Source organism: Myxine glutinosa, chromosome 5, assembly GCF_964187855.1.
Source record: "Myxine glutinosa chromosome 5, kmMyxGlut1.1, whole genome shotgun sequence".
Taxonomy (NCBI): domain Eukaryota; kingdom Metazoa; phylum Chordata; class Myxini; order Myxiniformes; family Myxinidae; genus Myxine; species Myxine glutinosa.
Window position 1 is genome coordinate 102037403 of NC_136265.1, and position 19576 is coordinate 102056978.

The following is a 19576-nucleotide window of genomic DNA, read 5'->3' on the forward strand; positions in this document are numbered from 1 at the left end:
CAAAAAGTACATTCCAATGGTATCTAATTAATAGATGTACGTAATTAATAGACAATATGCTACTGAGTTGAAACAGTACTTAATAGACATATAGTCATGTGGCTGGAGAAGAGAAAATAGTAAGTTTTCTTCTTCTTCAACTAATATTTTTAAAATTCTGGCTGCCAGACCGTGTGACCGATCAATTTGAAATTTTAAACATGTATTGCCCTTGACTCAAACATCCTTGAAAAGATCGACTTCAATCCTTATGGCTGTTTCAGAGAAATTTTTATTTTTATTTGATCCAACATGGTTGCCAGACCATGTGACCTTTGATTTATTTGTGAACACCCCAGTTTCCCCATGGTTTGGGGAACGTGTGTGAAGTTTCCACTCAATCTGTCCAGCTATTCTGGAGGAGTTGCTTTTTAAAGGTTTAGTCTTCAAAAAAAAATCATACCTGCCTGACCATGTGACCATGTGACCTATGATTTATTCATGATCATTCTGTATTTCCCAAGTCCAGTAGATCATGTGCATGAAGCTTTGCAATGATCTGGTCAGCCGTTCTGGAAAAGTTGATTTTTGAAAGTTTTTATGTTAAAACAAATATGGCTGCCGAGCCACGTGGCCAATGACATCATAACTTTTATTGTTGTGTAGATCATGCCCAAGAAATGTAAACTGATTGGTTTAAGAGTTGTACTTGTCACATTATGACTACATAATGAAGGTACCATGACGTTGTCATTAACAATGCTTATCCCCCATGCGGAATACTCGACAATGAGCCAAGCTCCAAAAGCCAAGAGTTTTCGGAGATAGAGGTCCAAAATTTTTCCAAGATGGCACCCATAACACGTGACACATTACGTCATAATTATCACAAAAAAATGGTGAAAATTTTGTATCAGTCAGACCAAGGGTTGCTGAGAAAATATGAATTTAGAGGGAATAAACTCGCAAAGACCCGTGAAAATCATACAGAGTAAAAATAATAATTTGAACAAAAACAATAGGTATCCACCCTGGAAGGATTGTATCCCTAACTAGAGTTCATAGAACACCTTACTCCACACAAGTCTTTAGAAAAAAAAGACATGGGCACAGTCTGGGAGCGGCAAATTTGATTGGTCGAGATGATGCAAAATGGTGTAATATTTTGTCCAAGGACTGCGAAACGAAATGGTTTTGAAATTTCCAAAAAGGTCATTCGTGTTCTCCACGATTGAAGCATATAACTCAATTTAAATAAAATAAAGATTTTAAAGGTTGCAGACATTTTTTTCCCCGGAAGTTTACCTCCGTTGATGCAGCGTCTTTTACACCACCTTATTTAACACGTTACACGAGTTATTCGTGCCTGGTGTTTGTGTCCTTTATGACGTCCTTAGAAACACGAAGTTTCCTGCTTGGAATGATTTTCGATTTTGTTTGACCAGTGCACCTGTTCCCCACGGGGGTGGCAGAAGGGTCATTCCTCTCGCTACAACCTTTATTGTCCTTCTGTCAGGTTTGGTTGAGATTAGATAAGTAACAACCGAATGTATCGTAGTCAAACAATCGTCAGACAGACACCCAATTGCGTATTTTAGTGTGATTGCCAGACAGACAGACAGACAGAGTAAAAACATTTTTTTCACTCCTCTTTGCGCATGTGAGATCGGAACGAATTCAGAGCCAAAGTACGGTACTGCTAAAACAGGCTCGCGAAATGCCAACTGTTCCTTTTCAACGGTTTCCAATGGAGTAGTAGAGGAAACGAAAATGAAAAAGTGGCTTAGAAATTGATTTGAAAATCATTTCATGTTAGAGACTGGCGTCCAGTGGGAAGAGTTAGGGCATGGGGTGGTGCATTGGGAAAGGGTGGATGCCAGCTGATATTTTCCCGAAAAGGGTCATTTTAACCCCTTTTTTGCCAAATTGTTATTTTCAAAGAACTTTGGAGGTAGTTTTCAGATATACCTTGCAATAATATTTCATATATTTTATTTGTTATAAGTTTCCAATACCTCATTTCAAAGCTTGTGATGTCATACCCCTTTTACCATGTACACAGCAGCTAGATTACATCCCAGTCATTTTAGTTCCGATACTTCCATGAAGGTAGCAGCAGCGGTGCAGCTGAATAATCCATTGTCTTAAGATGGTGGATTATGACATTTTTGAAATTTCCAAATTTTCAAGAAGTCATGATAATTCATCAATATAATTCTTGTAATGTGAGGTAAGTAATGCATGCAGATGAAGGTCTTTGTAATTGTTACTTCTTTTAAACTATAACAAACTGAAAACGAAAGTGAAAGTAGCAAAGAGTGGGGTCTAGCCTAACATGTGCTCTGCACAGTGAACATACGTACATGGTGAACACAGCTTGGCATGCATACACCTGCTGAACTACATGTATCTCTGATGAGTGAGAGACAGTTAATTGGATTTTACTAATACTAGGCCTGTTTTGGTGCTTGAAAGAAATCTTCCAGATGAAAAGATGACAGTGCAAAGTTACATGGTGTCCCAAAGCTATAAACAGTAGTAGGCCTAGCCTAGCTGTCCCAATTTTATGACAGTCACTTTTTTTAACCCTTTCACTACTGCATGATTGTGCAGTTACAGTAGCGAAACAGTTAATACCATTTGTTTTGTATTCCATGCAATGGAGGCTGCTGCCAGTATTTCAAACCAAAAACGTAAGCGACCATCGATGCCGTCCCTTGGCAAATGCATCATTTGCCAAAAGGACAGAGCGGGAGCTGCCGTGCGTCAGTCAACCCCACGTGGCATCGAGTCATTGAGGAGTGCCCTGGCAACACGTACATCACACAACTGTGCAAAGTATCTAGAAGCCCTCGACAGGCTGCAAGATGAAACGCTTGATTTCGAAAAGGTAGTCTGGCATAAGGACTGCTTTTCAAGCTTTACTAGCAAGGACCCCCTCCAACGTCTGAAAAAATGAAGTGCGACTCATGTTACATCAGAGAATGAAGATAGGCCACAACCCGCAGAAGTGTAGGTGTCATGCAGTGGGAGAAGTGCATATTCTGCCAAGAGAACACACCGGACAGTCTTCACCAAATTCTCACTTTGCCAACATCGACGAAAGTGATGGAGCGTGCCATGCAAATGGACCCAATGCTCTCATATCGTGTGGCGGGTGTGGCAGATCTTGTTGCGTCTGAAGCTAAATACCATTTGAAATGTGATGTAACATTCTTCAGAAATGCTGAAAAGCTCGACACCGAGAAGGAGACTGGTGATGTCTTTGACCAACCTTGCTTACACGAACTTATGAGAGAACTTGATGTTGAACTGAAAGCAGGAAATATATTTTCTGTGAGAAGTGTTTGGAATAGGTACTGCGAACTGCTGTCCTCAGATGACAGCCCATGTAGTTCTCACTGCAATCCTAATCCTGACTCAAATATTCTGAGGGCATTCAGAAATAGACTGAAGGCTCATTTTGGTGAAAGAGTTGAAATCGTTGCAAATGAGAGAAAGCAAGATTCACTCCTAAAACTTCCAAAGTTGCCGAAACAGATATTGGTAAAAAAAACCTCATTGACATTTCACAAGAGAGTGAGACAAAACAGGCTGAGAAGAATCTTAAGAGTGTATTTCTTGTAGATGATGACACGAATCTTGGTAGGTCTAGGTATCATTTAGTGAGTTGCATACAGTCAGATGTTCAAGAAACCATCAGCTACACTGAATATGATGTTGTCGATTCAAAGCATGCTCAGAAAATAGTTCCACAATCACTATACCTATTGGTTAGCATGTTGCTGGGAGAAAATGATCATCCAAACCACCATGATAGAATTCTTAGTATGGCACAAGATATTATATCTGTTTCATCCAAGAGCTGTGTCATAACACCCAAACATCTCGGTATTGGGGTGGCAGTGCACCATGCTACAAGAAGCAAATCCCTAGTAGAGCTACTTCATGCTGCAGGTCATTGTGCTAGCTATGCAATGGTACAGAGGGTAGATACAAGTATTGCAAACACAGAGATAGAACGTTACAAGGCAAATGATAACGTTGTCATACCCCAAAATCTGATCCCTGGTAAGTTTGTCCAGTTTGCTGGCGACAATATCAACATTCTTGAGGAAACACTTGATGGCAAGGGGCAGTTCAATGCAGCTCAGATTGTCGCGTTCCAAAATGCTAATATTGGTGTTGATGACGTATCAAGGCCTAGCACTCCAAGCAACACTACCATTGGTAAGGATCGATCTATCACTGCTTCAATCCCCCCTGATTTTCATGAAATCCTGGATTCTGGATACTCTAACAGTAGACGGCCCAGTCCAATCATTCCCTTTGTGGACTACCACTGGTTCAAGTTTGATGAAACCGACGAGTCAGTCATTCAAGCCAGGTGTAAAGACTTGTCATGGATTCATAGCAGAATAGCTGGTAACAACATGGAAGACAGCCAAGTTGTCCCTGCTTGGACAAGTTTTAATCAGATCGTCTCGCCTCAACACACGACATCAGGGTTAGTTACAGTTGCCAGCATGCCCATAATTCCAGCTAAAGCAGACGATCCAGATACAGTCTGCACTGTCCTCTCAAGATGCAAGTACATCAGTGAGTCAATGGGACAGCAGTACACGGTGGTGACTTTTGACCAAGCCCTTTACTGCAAGGCCAAGGAGATAGTATGGCTCAAACAAGCAGAGTTCAGCAAAACCATCATCAGACTAGGCGGTTTCCACATCATCATGAATTTTATGAAGGTCATTGGACAACATCTGGAGGGATCTGGCCTGATGGAAGTCTGGGTAGAGAGTGGGGTCTTCGGGGACACCACAGCAGGTAAAATGATGGATGGAGACGCTTACAATAAAGCTGTGCGTGGACACAAGCTTGCAGTGGAGGCTCTTTGGTGGATTCTCTGGTCCAAATTTGAAACTTGGAGCGATGCCAGTCAGAAGGCACTTCCACATGACGCCAAGACGTGTGCCCTTGAAGTTGCCAATGCCTTCAAAGATCACGACATGGATGGTGCACAGAAGGCCTCCACACAGTTGACGAGCATGAACGAGACAATCCTTTTAACAATCAAGGAATTTGAAGATGATCTACTGCAAACGCCTCAGTTCAAATTTTGGGTCAATTTGGTTAATTTTCACCCTTCACTAATTGCCCACAGAGGGGTATTACATCAATCTTCCCTCACTAAAAACTGCTCTTCTATGTGAGGATTGATAAATAAAAGCAATTAAAACCAGTAAATTTAGTTTTATATGGCATTTTGCCTATCTATTAGAAAGTGTGAGAAAGGGGGGAGGGGGAGGAGGGGAGGGGGAGGGCCAGTCAACAATGACGTTGGAGTTCTCATGGTCGGAGAGCAGCACAACAATCGCGACATCGTCCTGCATCTTCGAAAGAGCACGAAGCGGATTTTGGAGACTCACCGATCCTGTGACCCACGCCCTCCAGTACCGGCGTTGCCGGGCGGGGGAAGGGAGACCCGCACATTTGCCCTCTCGACTCAAGCTCGTATTCGATTCGTATTCGAAATCGAAAGGGGAAATCCTTCATATTCGAATTCGTAAACACGAAATAGGAATTGAAATTTAATTCATATCGCACAAAATCGACACAAAACACGGTCGCATAAAGGTGAAAAAACGCAATGGCTTTTCGCCCTGAATTACGTGCAAACGTGTGACGTGTGACGGGATGGAACATCACGTGATCGCTCTGAGCGAATCAGCGAGCTACTCGCACTGGCTGAGATTAGCGGGTACTTCGCTGAAATGCGCTGAGGTAAATATGAATAAAAAATATGGATCTCGTCAAATATTGTCTCGGCCATGTTCGTCCCAGGCTCAATGGCCATGTCTATGCCAAATATCAAGCACGTGAGCCTCTCCGTTTCGGAGTCTATCGGTAACATTACACACACACACACACACACACACACACACACACACACACACACACACACACACACACACACACACACACACACAACTGTGTTTTATATATATATAGATTACCCCACGCACACAAAGTGAAAAGTGCGGTGAAGCATTTCGTTAACTTCTGTCCGTCTACAAACGCAAGTTTATGAATCGAGTAACAACTTCATTTAAAATTTAAAAAACCAAATTGAAAATCATTCCAAACAGGAAACTTACTGTTTTTTAAGGAAGTCATAAGGGACACAAACAACAGGCTCGAAGAACTAACGTAACGTGTGGTGTAAAAGAGACTGCATCAATGGCGGTAAACTTCCAAAAAATTTTTTCTCCAACCTTTAAAATCTTCATTTCAATTTCATTATATACTTGAACATTGTAGAACACAAATCGCCGTACTTGGCATTTTAAAAATGCTTCCGTTTAGCAGTGCTCGGACAAAATATTATGGCATTTTACAGCATCTCGACCAATCAAATGCACCGCTCGTAGACCCCGCCGATGTCCTTTTTTTCTCAAGTCTGCGGAATAAGATGTTCTACGAATTCTCTAGTTAGAATCTGAACTTGTTTTTAGTGAAAAATGGTATTTTTATTTTTTGGGTTATATAAATAAATAAGTTGTTTTTGGTTAAATAAATAAGAATTGTTTGGGGGCATAGACCCGGAATGATGATTGTAAACAAAATGTGTCAGTGGATAATACGCTGAATGACAGTGTGGCCCACTGACGATTCCAGTGAAATATCCATCATTTATGAGGAGCTGATGGAAGTGGGAACTTTTGGGAATAAGAAGGGAAAAAAGCAGCCACAGCAGTGAATTAGGGATGGGTGGGGGTGGGGGGGCTCCGTGCTGCGCCAAATTTTCGCTCCGAGTATTTCAACTGCAGGAAACAATTCCGTATGTTTTTCTGGACGTTCCTGCTGCAAATTCACAATTTATTAACCTCGTCCATTCCCGAAGGGATAGGTGGGAGAGGTCCTTGTTATTGGTACGTGTGCGCCAGACAACTCGGACACCTGCTGGAGTGAGACACCAAAGAGATGCCTTCCATCCCGGTGTGCCTCCTGGCAGAAGGGCAGCATCCCTGGGAATGATCTTCTTTCAAGGTGTGTGTGCGTTGTTCACGCATCAGGGAGTCAACATGCAGATCAACCTTTCTATAACGCTCCCTTGGGGGCCTACTTTAATACAACACTTCTCAGGGCATGGTTGGGCTACTTTAGTATAACACCTCTGGAGGGTTTAATTTGATATAACTCCACCAGGGGACTTACTTTATTATAACACTTCAGGCGAACTATTTGATATTATAGCCTCCGGGGAACTACTTTAATACAACACTTCCGGTGTGTGGAATGGGACGCTTCGCCAAATATCCCAGCGAGGCCCTGCGTTGTTAAATCCTCCGTTGTTGCTGCAGTGTCAATTCCGATGGTGGAATTTTTGAAATTCCAGTGTGATGGAAGGCGAAGCAAGATCTGTGGGTGTAACTTGGTTTCGGAGAGAGATTTTTTTTGGGGGAATTCTCTCCCAATTTTCCAATGGCCAATGAGGCCTTCGCCACTTGATGTAGGGCCAACATCTAACAGAAGGCTTATCCACGTCGGAGTGCCACCGGGTGATGAGGATGTCGATGACTATCGCCTCTCCTGGGATCGAAGAATAGTTGGGAATGCGTTTGATGTGATGTGTGCCAGATCCATGGTATTATACTCCCCAAGCTTGACTTGTGTGGAATTCCGTCCACGTGCGAGTTTAGTGTTTTCTTTGACAAGCTCGACGGAAAAGCGGGCTTTGGATAAATTTTCAATTTTACCCGGACAGAGCAGCAATTTTTCTTTGACAAGTCCTCACTTGACCGCGAAAGATTGCTCATGTGTAAGGGGCTTTACACCCACTCTGGGGGATTAAGGAAGCCCATGATGCACATGTCGCAGCGAGAGAGGACTCCGCTAACAAGAGCAACAAGACTTGCATTCCGTATGATCAACTAAAAGATTTCATGGAGTGCTCATTGCTCATTAATGTCACATTTACACATTTGAGTTGCTTTGGATTGGAGTGGACGTCAGTGTGCGAAACCATGTCTCGGTTGGGGTTAGAGTACGAAACCTGAACCCTCGTACTACTAACCCAAACCCTCAAGATGTCAATGGGTATCTCAAAGATGAACTCTCCCAATGTTCTGGGAAAGAGACGGTGCTAAGCCGGAACTGGACTTTAAAGACCACAGGACGTGTCAGTAACCCGGACATTAACGAGACCACCGGACGTGTCAATAACCCAGACATTAAAGACCACCGGATGTGTCAATAACCCGGACATTAAAGACCACCGGACGTGTCAATAACCGGAACGGGACGTGTCAGTAACCCAGACATTAAAGACCACCGGACGTGGCAATAACCCGGACATTAAAGACCACTCGACGTGGCAAGAAACGGACGTGTCAGTAACCCGGACATTAAAGACCACCGGTCGTGTCAATAACCAGAACTGTACGTGTCAATAACTCGGACATTAAAGACCACCGGACGTGTCAATAACCCGGACATTAAAGACCACCGGACGTGTCAATAACCCGGATATTAAAGACCACCGGACGTGTCAATAACCCAGACATTAAAGACCACTCGACGTGGCAAGAAACGGACGTGTCAGTAACCCGGACATTAAAGACCACCGGTCGTGTCAATAACCAGAACTGGATGTGTCAATAACTCGGACATTAAAGACCACCGGACATGTCAATAACCCAGACATTAAAGACCACTCGACGTGGCAAGAAACGGACGTGTCAATAACCCGGATATTAAAGACCACCGGACGTGTCAATAACCCAGACATTAAAGACCACTCGACGTGGCAAGAAACGGACGTGTCAGTAACCCGGATATTAAAGACCACCGGCCGTGTCAGTAACCCGGACATTAAAGACCACCGGCCGTGTCAATAACCGGAACCGGACGTGTCAGTAACCTGGATATGAAAGACCACCGGCCGTGTCAATAACCAGAACCGGACGTCTCAGTAACCCGGACATTAAAGACCACCGGTCGTGTCAATAACCGGAACCGGACGTGTCAGTAACCAGGACATTTAAGACCACTGGCCGTGTCAATAACCGGAACTGGACGTGTCAATAACCAGAACCGGACGTGTCAGTAACCCGGACATTAAATACCACCGCACGTGTCGATAACCGGAACCGGATGTGTCAATAACCCAGACATTAAAGACCACCGGTCGTGTCAATAACCAGAACTGGACGTGTCAATAACCCGGACATTAAAGACCACCGGTCGTGTCAATAACCAGAACTGGACGTGTCAATAACCCGGACATTAAAGACCACCGGTCGTGTCAATAACCAGAACTGGACGTGTCAATAACCCGGACATTAAAGACCACCGGACGTGTCCATAACCCGGACATTAAAGATCCCACGGTGTCCTTCGCGAAGAGCAGGTAAGCTATCGCCGGCATCCTGAAAAACAAATTATAAATTGCTCCTCTCACCATTTATTCGAACGTCAGACCTGGCCAGCCCGTTCGTGAATGACTTGGGCCAAAACTTCCCAAAGAACGTGGGAATAATCGTGCCTGTTAAACTTAAAGGAAGAAGAAGATTCCATGTTAGGGTACAACGTGAAACAGCTGCAGGTGTTAGGTTAGCATCACATGATTATACCGAACGTGGCGAGGGCAATGGGACTCACACTGCATATATAGGGGGTTCGAATCCCGACCCGACTATAAACTCTCAAAATGGCGCTTCTTGGGAGGGGGGGGCGTTAGAGACCCCCCCACGGTGTCCGGCACAAATATAACTGGCACGCGCCAATTAAGCGTCAGATGACGTCACAACATAACTGCAGCGCATTAAAAAATATTGTATACTTTGTCGAGCCTCGTATAAGAGCTAACAACAGCATTGCCATGCGCCTGTCAAGTGACGTCATAAAAAATGGCCGCCGCGCGTTGTCAAGCACATGTCGATCGACGTCATAGATGGATGGCAGATCACGCTCTCGCAGAATGCAGATGTAAGTCTTATTTATGATGCAGAAACACAATAAAGAGGTTAGATTCCACCTCCCAATGCCCAACGTAGTCAACGGTTAATGAAAAGAAACTGAAAAAGATTTTAATTTGAGTGAAGCATAAAGCGGGTATTTTAATGAATGCTGCGGGAGGATTGAACCCCCGGCCATCCCGTCCCGTGTATGCGCACGTAAAGGGACGGACGCCCTCCAGTGGCCACGTCAGCACGCTCGTAAACCGTGGACGAGTCCAAAGGGCGGCCGTACGACAGCAAACTTGTCATCATGACCCCAAGTTCAACCTTGGATCTGTGACGTCAGCACTTGGTGATGATGTGCCAGGCACGCGGACTCTTCGAGTATTGTTGTGCTGTTTGTACCTCCGATATCTGTGTCCAATGTTTGGAAGGATATCGCCTTTTGTTAATGCGAGACGAAATGAAGGTATTCTCACGTTCTGGGAGTCTCATCTTCTAGGCGGTGTATGAACAGCAAATCGTTTTTCTTCTCTCATGTTGTGGCAATATTGGTTGAACATTTCAGCCTTTTTAAAAACTTGTTTCTAATATTAGCATAATTTGTAATGAATAGAAATTGTTATATTATTATTATTGTTAATATCAGACGAATGTGATAAAACAAAACGACTGGGGCGGTGTTTTTGTCCGGAAGCTCGCGCTTTGCCATTGGTGGATAGCGAAGTGACGTCATGCGATGGGCGTAGCAATGCGCGTCTCGAGCCGAGTGGGAGGTGCTTCTCGTTCTCACTGACGCTCTGATCGACGCTCTACCCTGACAGACATTCGAGTCTCGCGCTCCGTCTCCGGGTCTTTTCTTCCGATCGACGGTTCAGAGACCCTCGGGGTCGTGAAACGATCCTTCTCCGTGGAGCTGTCACTCCGCGTCTCCTCCCATTCGGAACAAAGGGGTCTCGGCTCGAGGGACCGAAATGATATTGATAGACTGGGTCATCGTGAGGTCTTGACTCGACCCCTACCCTCAATCCGACACCCACCACCCCCCTCGCGATGGAGGAGAGGTCGCGGTTTTGGGGAAAGTTAGCCCTGTCGGCATTAGCGGCGATCACGTTTCTCACCATCGCCTACCAGTACGTGTGTCCCGGCACCACCTGTCGGCTCGACCTCCTGTTGTCCGCCGGCTCTCCGGTCTTGCCGTCCTCTCCGACCGTGGACGAAGACCTCATGCTGTTTCCGACGCCGGATCCGTTCTACTCCATCAAGTTCCGCTTCTCGCCCTCCGAACTCGAGATCAAGGTCCACTTCGACGTCAAGAGCGACGACGTGATCGTCTTCCTGCACATTCAGAAGACCGGAGGCACGACCTTCGGACGACATCTGGTCAAGAATATCCGACTGGAGGTTCCGTGTGCGTGCAAGGCCGGACAGAAGAAGTGCGTGTGTCCGAGGCCAGGTAAGAAGGGCACCTGGCTCTTCTCGCGCTTCTCCACCGGCTGGAGCTGTGGTCTTCACGCCGACTGGACCGAGTTGGTGAACTGCGTGCCTGGAATGCTGGACAAAAAGGAGAGCGTCTCACGCAGGTAACGAGGCCTCACACAGGTAACCAAGCCTCTCACGCAGGTAACGAGGCCTCACACAGGTAACCAAGCCTCTCACGCAGGTAACGAGGCCTCACACAGGTAACCAAGCCTCTCACGCAGGTAACGAGGCCTCACACAGGTAACCAAGCCTCTCACGCAGGTAACGAGGCCTCACAGGTAACCAAGCCTCACGCAGGTAACGAGGCCTCTCACACAGGTAACCAGCCTCTCACACAGGTAACGAGGCCTCACACAGGTAACCAAGCCACTCATGCAGGTAACCAAGCCTCTCACGCAGGTAACCAAGCCTCTCACGCAGGTAACCAAGCCTCTCACGCAGGTAACCAAAGCTTTCACGCAGGTAACGAGGCCAAAACGAGGGCTACCTTTTGGATCATTATCATAAGGTGGGGCTACAGTGGTTCAGCGGCAGGTGAGGGTGGTTGGTTAGGTGTTCATGATGGGTAAGGGTGGTTGCTTAGGTGTTCATGATGGGTGAGGGTGGTTGGTTAGGTGTTCATGATGGGTGAGGGGGGTTGTCTGGTTGTTCATGATGGGTGAGGGTGGTTGTCTGGTTATTCATGATGGGTGAGGGTGGTTGTCTGGTTGTTCATGATGGGTGAGGATGGTTGGTTAGGTGTTCATGATGGGTAAGGACTAAGGGTGGTTGCTTGGGTGTTCATGATGGGTGAGCGTGGTTGGTTAGGTGTTCATGATTGGTGACTGTGGTTGTCCGGTTGTTCATGGTGGGTGACTGGTTGTTTGGTTGTTCATGGTGGGTGAGGGTGGTTGTCTGGTTGTTCATGGTGGGTGACGGTGGTTGTCTGGTTGTTCATGGTGGGTGAGTGTGGTTGTCTGGTTGTTCATGGTGGGTGAGTGTGGTTGTCTGGTTGTTCATGGTGGGTGAGTGTGGTTGTCTGGTTGTTCATGGTGGGTGAGGGTGGTTGTCTGGTTGTTCATGGTGGGTGAGGGTGGTTGTCTGGTTGTTCATGGTGGGTGAGGGTGGTTGACTGGTTGTTCATGGTGGGTGAGGGTGGTTGGCTGGTTGTTCATGGTGGGTGAGGGTGGTTGTCTGGTTGTTCATGGTGGGTGAGGGTGGTTGTCTGGTTGTTCATGATGGGTGAGGATGGTTGGTTAGGTGTTCATGATGGGTAAGGGTGGTTGCTTGGGTGTTCTTGATGGGTGAGCGTGGTTGGTTAGGTGTTCATGATTGGTGACTGTGGTTGTCCGGTTGTTCATGGTGGGTGACTGGTTGTTTGGTTGTTCATGGTGGGTGAGGGTGGTTGTCTGGTTGTTCATGGTGGGTGACGGTGGTTGTCTGGTTGTTCATGGTGGGTGAGTGTGGTTGTCTGGTTGTTCATGGTGGGTGAGTGTGGTTGTCTGGTTGTTCATGGTGGGTGAGTGTGGTTGTCTGGTTGTTCATGGTGGGTGAGGGTGGTTGTCTGGTTGTTCATGGTGGGTGAGGGTGGTTGTCTGGTTGTTCATGGTGGGTGAGGGTGGTTGTCTGGTTGTTCATGGTGGGTGAGGGTGGTTGTCTGGTTGTTCATGGTGGGTGAGGGTGGTTGTCTGGTTGTTCATGGTGGGTGAGGGTGGTTGTCTGGTTTTTCATGGTGGGTGAGGGTGGTTGTCTGGTTTTTCATGGTGGGTGAGGGTGGTTGTCTGGTGGTTCATGGTGGGTGAGGGTGGTTGTCTGGTTGTTCATGGTGGGTGAGGGTGGTTGTCTGGTTGTTCATGGTGGGTGAGGGTGGTTGTCTGGTTGTTCATGGTGGGTGAGGGTGGTTGTCTGGTTGTTCATGGTGGGTGAGGGTGGTTGTCTGGTTCATGGTGGGTGAGGGTGGTTGTCTGCTTGTTGTGTCTGGTATTTTATATGTATGTATATATATATATATATATATATATATATATATATATATATATATATATATATATATATATATATATATATATATATATATATATATATATATATGTATATATATATATGTATGTATGTTCATGGAATATTTTATATATATATAATGTGTGTGTATGGCGTATGTATGTTCATGGAATATTTTATATATATATAATGTGTGTGTATGGCGTATGTATGTTCATGGAATATTTTATCATTTTCCTCTGCCTGTTGTGACGTCATCTTTGTCCTTTATGTAATATTTGTACGAGCTCCTCTCCTGCCTTGTCATGAGGGTGCTCGCAGAGACGCTCCACCTTTTACCTCGTGTGCTTGGGATGGGGATGGGAAGTGGGGCGATCCTTTCAAAATTGACCTATATGCTCATGCCGATTTAACTTGCCCCACCTTGTGTTCAACTTGCACCACTTTGTCTCGTCTGCATTTCATACGTCATCGCGCTGGATTGCTCCTTCGGTTTCTATATTTTTCAGTGGTTGCTTTGGAGAGGTCTCGTCGCAACGGAGCGCTCTTTGTCGACCTTGCGGTTCCCTGTGCCTGGACTCGGCATGTGCATTCTTTGTGGCCTTCTTGAATTCCGGTGTCGCAGTCGACCCCTAAAAAGCTGGTCGTTATGGATGGAACACGGTATCCGGGCGGCCCCTTGAATTGCTACTAGGCCACTGAGCTTGAAGCCGTTAACAAGTTCTCCTTTCTCGGCGCTGCCATTACCAGGAATGCGCAACATGACGCCAGGATTAATGTTCGTATCGGGAAAGCCGTTGCAACGTTTCGCCAGCTGATAACCATGGTGCGAGACAAGAAAAAGCTTACTCTTGGAACCAAGGCAGGAAACGTATTGACGGCGTGCAATCGCACCTTACATATTCCATTTGTGAATGGCAAAACACCTGGCGCAATCATTCCAGACAGGTGAAAGCGGCAACGATTGGAATGATACGTCCGCCGCATGGAAGTTCTGCGCACTCCCAATGACGTTTTCTATGGTGACCTTTTGGATGTTCCACGTCGATCAAAAGTACGGATCAGAGGATGTCCGGGAGCGGCCCTTTTACGGCTGCTTGAAGTGGATCCATCGCCTTTGGAGGAGGTAGGTGACCATATCGCTCTGGAGGGTGATGTGTAACCGGAGGTCTGCGTTACATGTCAAAGCGCTTCAGTTGCAAACCAGAAGTCCATTCAGAATAAGCCAGACAGCCAGGAAAAGCACTGGAAGTGACCCTAGGACTGCCACATAGTGCGCACGCATTTGCAAACACCGTGGCAGAGTCTGGTCGTGGTTCGTACGCAGCCTGTGGCGGAATCCTCTTCTGTGCCACGGCTGTGCTGCTGATGCAATGCCCCCCAGTACAAGTCAGTTGGCCCTCATTATGGCCGACATCAGAAGGATGACGTGTTGAGTCAACGCACCTGGTGTTATTTCATCGGGTGATTGGGCCTCAAGCTCAGGATCCGAAGATCGTAAGCCAACACCTGGCTTTTGCCCGAGTCTGATTGTTAAGGATTGGTCGTTACATCCGTGCAAGCAAATGCTTCGCATGAGCACCGAGCTTTCTTGCCCTTGGGGTTTAGGCCATGTTAGCCATCACTATGCACCCACACACTTCAACCAGATGTGTCAATTTAATAATCTATTACCTGTATTCTCTATTTACTAATCATTTGAATACCATTCTCATTAGGAACTGAATCTGACTCTATATCGATATCCGCACAGGCTACTCATGATTAATTTAAAGCACATCTCGCAGCAACGGCCGTGCAGCTTACTGACGAAAAGATCCTCGGTGGTTGTAAATTGTGGTGCCCTTGAATTTTTTTATTTATTATTTATTTCTTTTTCAGGAGGGAGTAAAATTGGTGGAAGCTGTAGGGGGTTCACCGATAAAACTTCGTACATTGTTTTATCAATGTGCGTATGCGTACATTCCCCCACCCCCAGCCAGTGAGAATACAGACTACAGCAACAAAACCACCTCCACTCACAGAATCCATAGCCGCTCATCCACTCTCATACTCACAAAAAAACCAACTGACCACCTACCCTGACAACATGCGCCACTCAAACAAAAACACATTCATGCAAAACCACACCCACTCCTGACACACACACACACACACACACACACACACACACACACACACACACACACACACACACACACACACACACACACACCATTCACACATCTCCATTCACACATCTCCATTTCTCTTCCGTGCTTAATCACTACCCCTTAGACTGAAATGAACCCACAACCTCGAGCTACACTGTTCGACATTCCTCCATAAACTTCCTCCATATCCAAAATGAGCCTTTCAAGGCAACCTGGACAACTTTGTTAAATATCCTCCTTCTTTCTGTCCCACACACTCCAAGCCGAGCAAGAAATGCAGAAAAGGAATTGCCAATATACCCTCTACACCCCACCTCAAATGGCTGACGAGAAACTCGCCAACCCTTCTCCCGGCACTCTGCCTCCAGCTCACTGTACTTTCCTCTCTTCCTCTTGTGCACCTCCTCCATGTTCTCTTCACAAGGTACGGACAATTCCCCTAAGATGACCTGTCTTGTTGCACTTGACCAAATGACAGTCAGGCCGCAACCTTGTCACACAGATCTCCTCTGGGAATACCAATTGTGGCTTTAGGTCTGCCACCACCTGCCAGTCACAAGCATCTGACAGCCCTCTAGCTTTCCACCTCCTCTTCTTTCCACCTCCTACCACTTGGCCCCCTGACAAACAACACCTCTCCCCCATCGGTCTCCTTCTCCACTCTTTCTCTCGATCTCAGCAGCTCTTGTTGCACCATCTGCCCTACCACTGCCAGCACCTGATCATGTCGCCACTTCTATCTTTCTGGTGTGTGTGTGTGTGTGTGTGTGTGTGTGTGTGTGTGTGTGTGTGTGTGTGTGTGTGTGTGTGTGTGTGTGTGTGTGTGTGTGTGTGTGTGTGTGTGTGTGTGTGTGTGTGTGTGTGTGTGTGTGTGTGTGTGTGTGTGTGTGTGTGTGTGTGTGTGTGTGTGTGAGAGTGAGAGAGTGAGAGAGTGTGAGAGAGTGTGTGTGTAAAATTTCGTAAACAGGAAGTAAATTTCTGCATGGGGCTAGTGTGAAAAAATTCTGACAACCCGGGACTCGAAACCCCAAACCTCATCACTTACCCGGTGACAGTCCACTGAGCTATTGAGTCCCCGGGATATCCTCAGATTTCTCACACTAACACTGCGAGCTTTTATAATGGCCGATGTCTTACGTGCCTGCTCGGCAGACCACACACACACACACGGCCGCTGTTGGGTCCTGAGTTCAAATTCCGGTCGGTCGTTGAATTAACACCAAGTGTGGTTGACTCAGCCTGTCATCTTTCTGAGGTCGGCAAAATGAGTACCAGCTTATTGGGATGAATGTGCCATTTGAGTGTCCTGCATAGGAGTGACGCCCCGACCAGGATTATGCACAATAGTCAAACTGCTTCGGCAGCCATATGCATCTGATGATGTAGGAGTGGATATCATATTATCTATCTTTAATTTTGACAAACTACTCTGAATGTAATGACGTCTGCCTTGCTCATGGTAATGTGGATCCACTCCGTAGCTCGGCCTTGTCTCGACCTGTACAGGTCTTGTGATCTACTGCGGACTGGGTGCATGGTGCTTGGTTTTTCTCACCTCTGATCGGTTTCCACTTAACAAAACACCTATTAATACTCTCCCAATAAATCACTTGTGTCCAAAGCCGGTCACTTTTAGTTTTGACACATGACCGTTTAATGTCCTTTGAGAAATCCCGATTTCGTGGGGAAAAAAAAAATATATATATATATGTATATATTGGTTGAGACTTGTCGGACCTGGACGAAGGCAGATGGACATCGTCTAAAGAAGTTAGTGCCGCAAACAGTTGTTTTACAGAGTTTGTTGTCCTGAACCTTTGATGTTGTACGATGAGTGACATCAGGTGGTGGCAGTAAAAAATATCAGTATTGTTGTGGCTCGGCAGTAAAGACGTTCGCCTCTCGGATCGACGAGAATTATTTGGGATGCTCCAGATACCCGGTGGAAAGGGAGTCCAGTAATGACGTGTTCGGAAGTGTTCCTAGCTTGAATGCGACCAAGAGGCGTGTGTTCCCTCCTCGTCCCCCCCATCCTCTTACCGCCACCACCACTATTCAGCAACGATTAATATTCAAGTTTATTCAGCAACTTACCGCCACCACCACAACACAATGCATAGAGTTTGTTTGTTTTACGCGTTCTGCAGTTGCTATCGTCTTGTGGACCCAGGGGCTGTTGACTTGCAGCCTGCCGAGCAATTATTTGATGTGCTTGTGTCACACGCGCAATTTTTTTCATCGTAGTATGTGCGTATATCCAACTTGCGATGTGTTTGACTATATTGTGAAAAGAAAGCAGTTGATATGAGACGTAACCATTTGAGCTCGGTATTGTGATCCTCCCAAATGCCACTGGAATTGTTCATTTGTCCTTTGCAGCGTTCTCCGTTCCATTACACTCGGATGAAAACCGCTACACAGGAATGGATGCACTTAACCATCACACAAATCGAATGCCATGTAACTTAAGTAATTGGTTGATTCGGGGGAGGCGAACGGTCGTAACTGCGTGGGGTGTTTGCGGCCCACATTGCACTTGGAAGGCCTCACTGCTGTCGAGCAGATGGAGATCCGTGTAGACCGCTCATTCAGGTGTTTGAACAATCACCGAGGCATTCTCTGAAGGTTGTTGTTTGGTGTCTGCCGCCCTCATTTTTTATCAATTGGGACATTTTTCCGAGCTCTCCCGTCTTGCCCTTCATCCCTTTGCACGGTCTGCACGGTCTGCGCGTTCGCGCGTTTAAATTATGCGACACGCTTTCACCCTTAAGCAGTCGGCTGGAGGCCGCCCGCGACTGTGCATCTTCACTCATGCTTCAACCTGGAGCCGCTGTCCAAATGGTTCACCATCAAGGTTGACCTGCTTTTCGTCTTTTTGCGCCATGGTGCCGCAGCCGCCCGTTTAGGCAACTTTGAGCGTGTGATGCGATGACTTGAGTTGAACGTGTCGTGCTGTGCCTCGGCGCGACGATGGCTTCTTGGCTTGGGTCTAATGTCCTCTTCAAAAAGATCCCAAGTTTGTTGGCGGCAAGTGGTGCTGTTGTGACTGTCATGTTGTTGGCACTTTTAGTCCTTTGTAAATGCACCAAGGCCAAATATTATCTACTTTGAAGTGCGCCCCCGTTATTGTGGGTTTGGCCAGAGGAAGCTTAGCCCAAGTCTTTCACGAACTGGCTGGACAGGCCTGGCGTTCGACTGAAGTTGTGGCAAGAATTTTGAATTTGGCTAGGGTGCAAGCGATAGCTCACCTCCTCTTCGCAAAGGACACCGTGGGACCTTTAATGTCCACCATCTTTAATGTACCAGGATGAAAGTTTATAGTTTCGTTGGGATTCAAACCCACGCTAGACAGTTTAGATGTGTGTGCGTACCTCCAGGCCATCCTGGCAGCCCCCTCCTTGCTCTTTTTTTATATTCTCAAATTGGTCTCCCCTCAACCTCCCTGGAGAATTTTACATTCTCAAAGGCAAACGCCTTCACTTTTATGTGCCACACCGGCTATTGCCGTGTTGATCTGGACCATGGGACGCGTGCCACACACCATCCTGTCTGTGATCCACAAAGTATCGGGAAAGGTCTGGGAAGGCAACGGCAAACCACCCAGAATAGCCCGTGCCAAGATACCACTTCGGCATTACTGGACTTGCCTTTGGGCAGAACACGTACCAGAACACAAATGTGGAGATGTGGCCAGGAAAATGGCAATTAAGAGACGCCCAAACCCCCGGCTATGCGAAGACTGATGAAGCAGGGTGCGTCGTACTGCAGCACGTTGGCGTGCTGCGATCAGAGCACGGGCACGATCTAGGTTGCTGTAGTGAGTGGCAGGATCTGCCTTGTTCAGCTTGTGCATCGCTAGACATTTTGTGCTTCTTTTAATCGTATTACGCATAAATTTATCTTCTTCAAAACGTACACGTACACTCACGCCACACGCGGTCCATGGGTCATGGGGAGCTTGTACATGTAGGACAAAGATTCTAGTGGACAATGGAGAGGTCACCATGGTAACCCATACGG

The 19576-nt window shown here is 46.5% G+C and overlaps 1 protein-coding gene across 1 annotated transcript in view; it reads left to right on the forward strand.

Annotated features, from left to right (window-relative positions):
* The first annotated feature begins 10730 nt into the window (after positions 1-10730).
* Positions 10731-19576, forward strand: part of LOC137427313 (heparan-sulfate 6-O-sulfotransferase 2) — a 157622-nt gene continuing 148776 nt past the window's right edge. Inside the window, exon 1 of the mRNA XM_068116727.2 lies at positions 10731-11524. Within this exon, the coding sequence (XP_067972828.1) occupies positions 10995-11524 (530 nt within the window). The 5' untranslated portion in view covers positions 10731-10994. The remainder of the gene's footprint in view (positions 11525-19576) is intronic.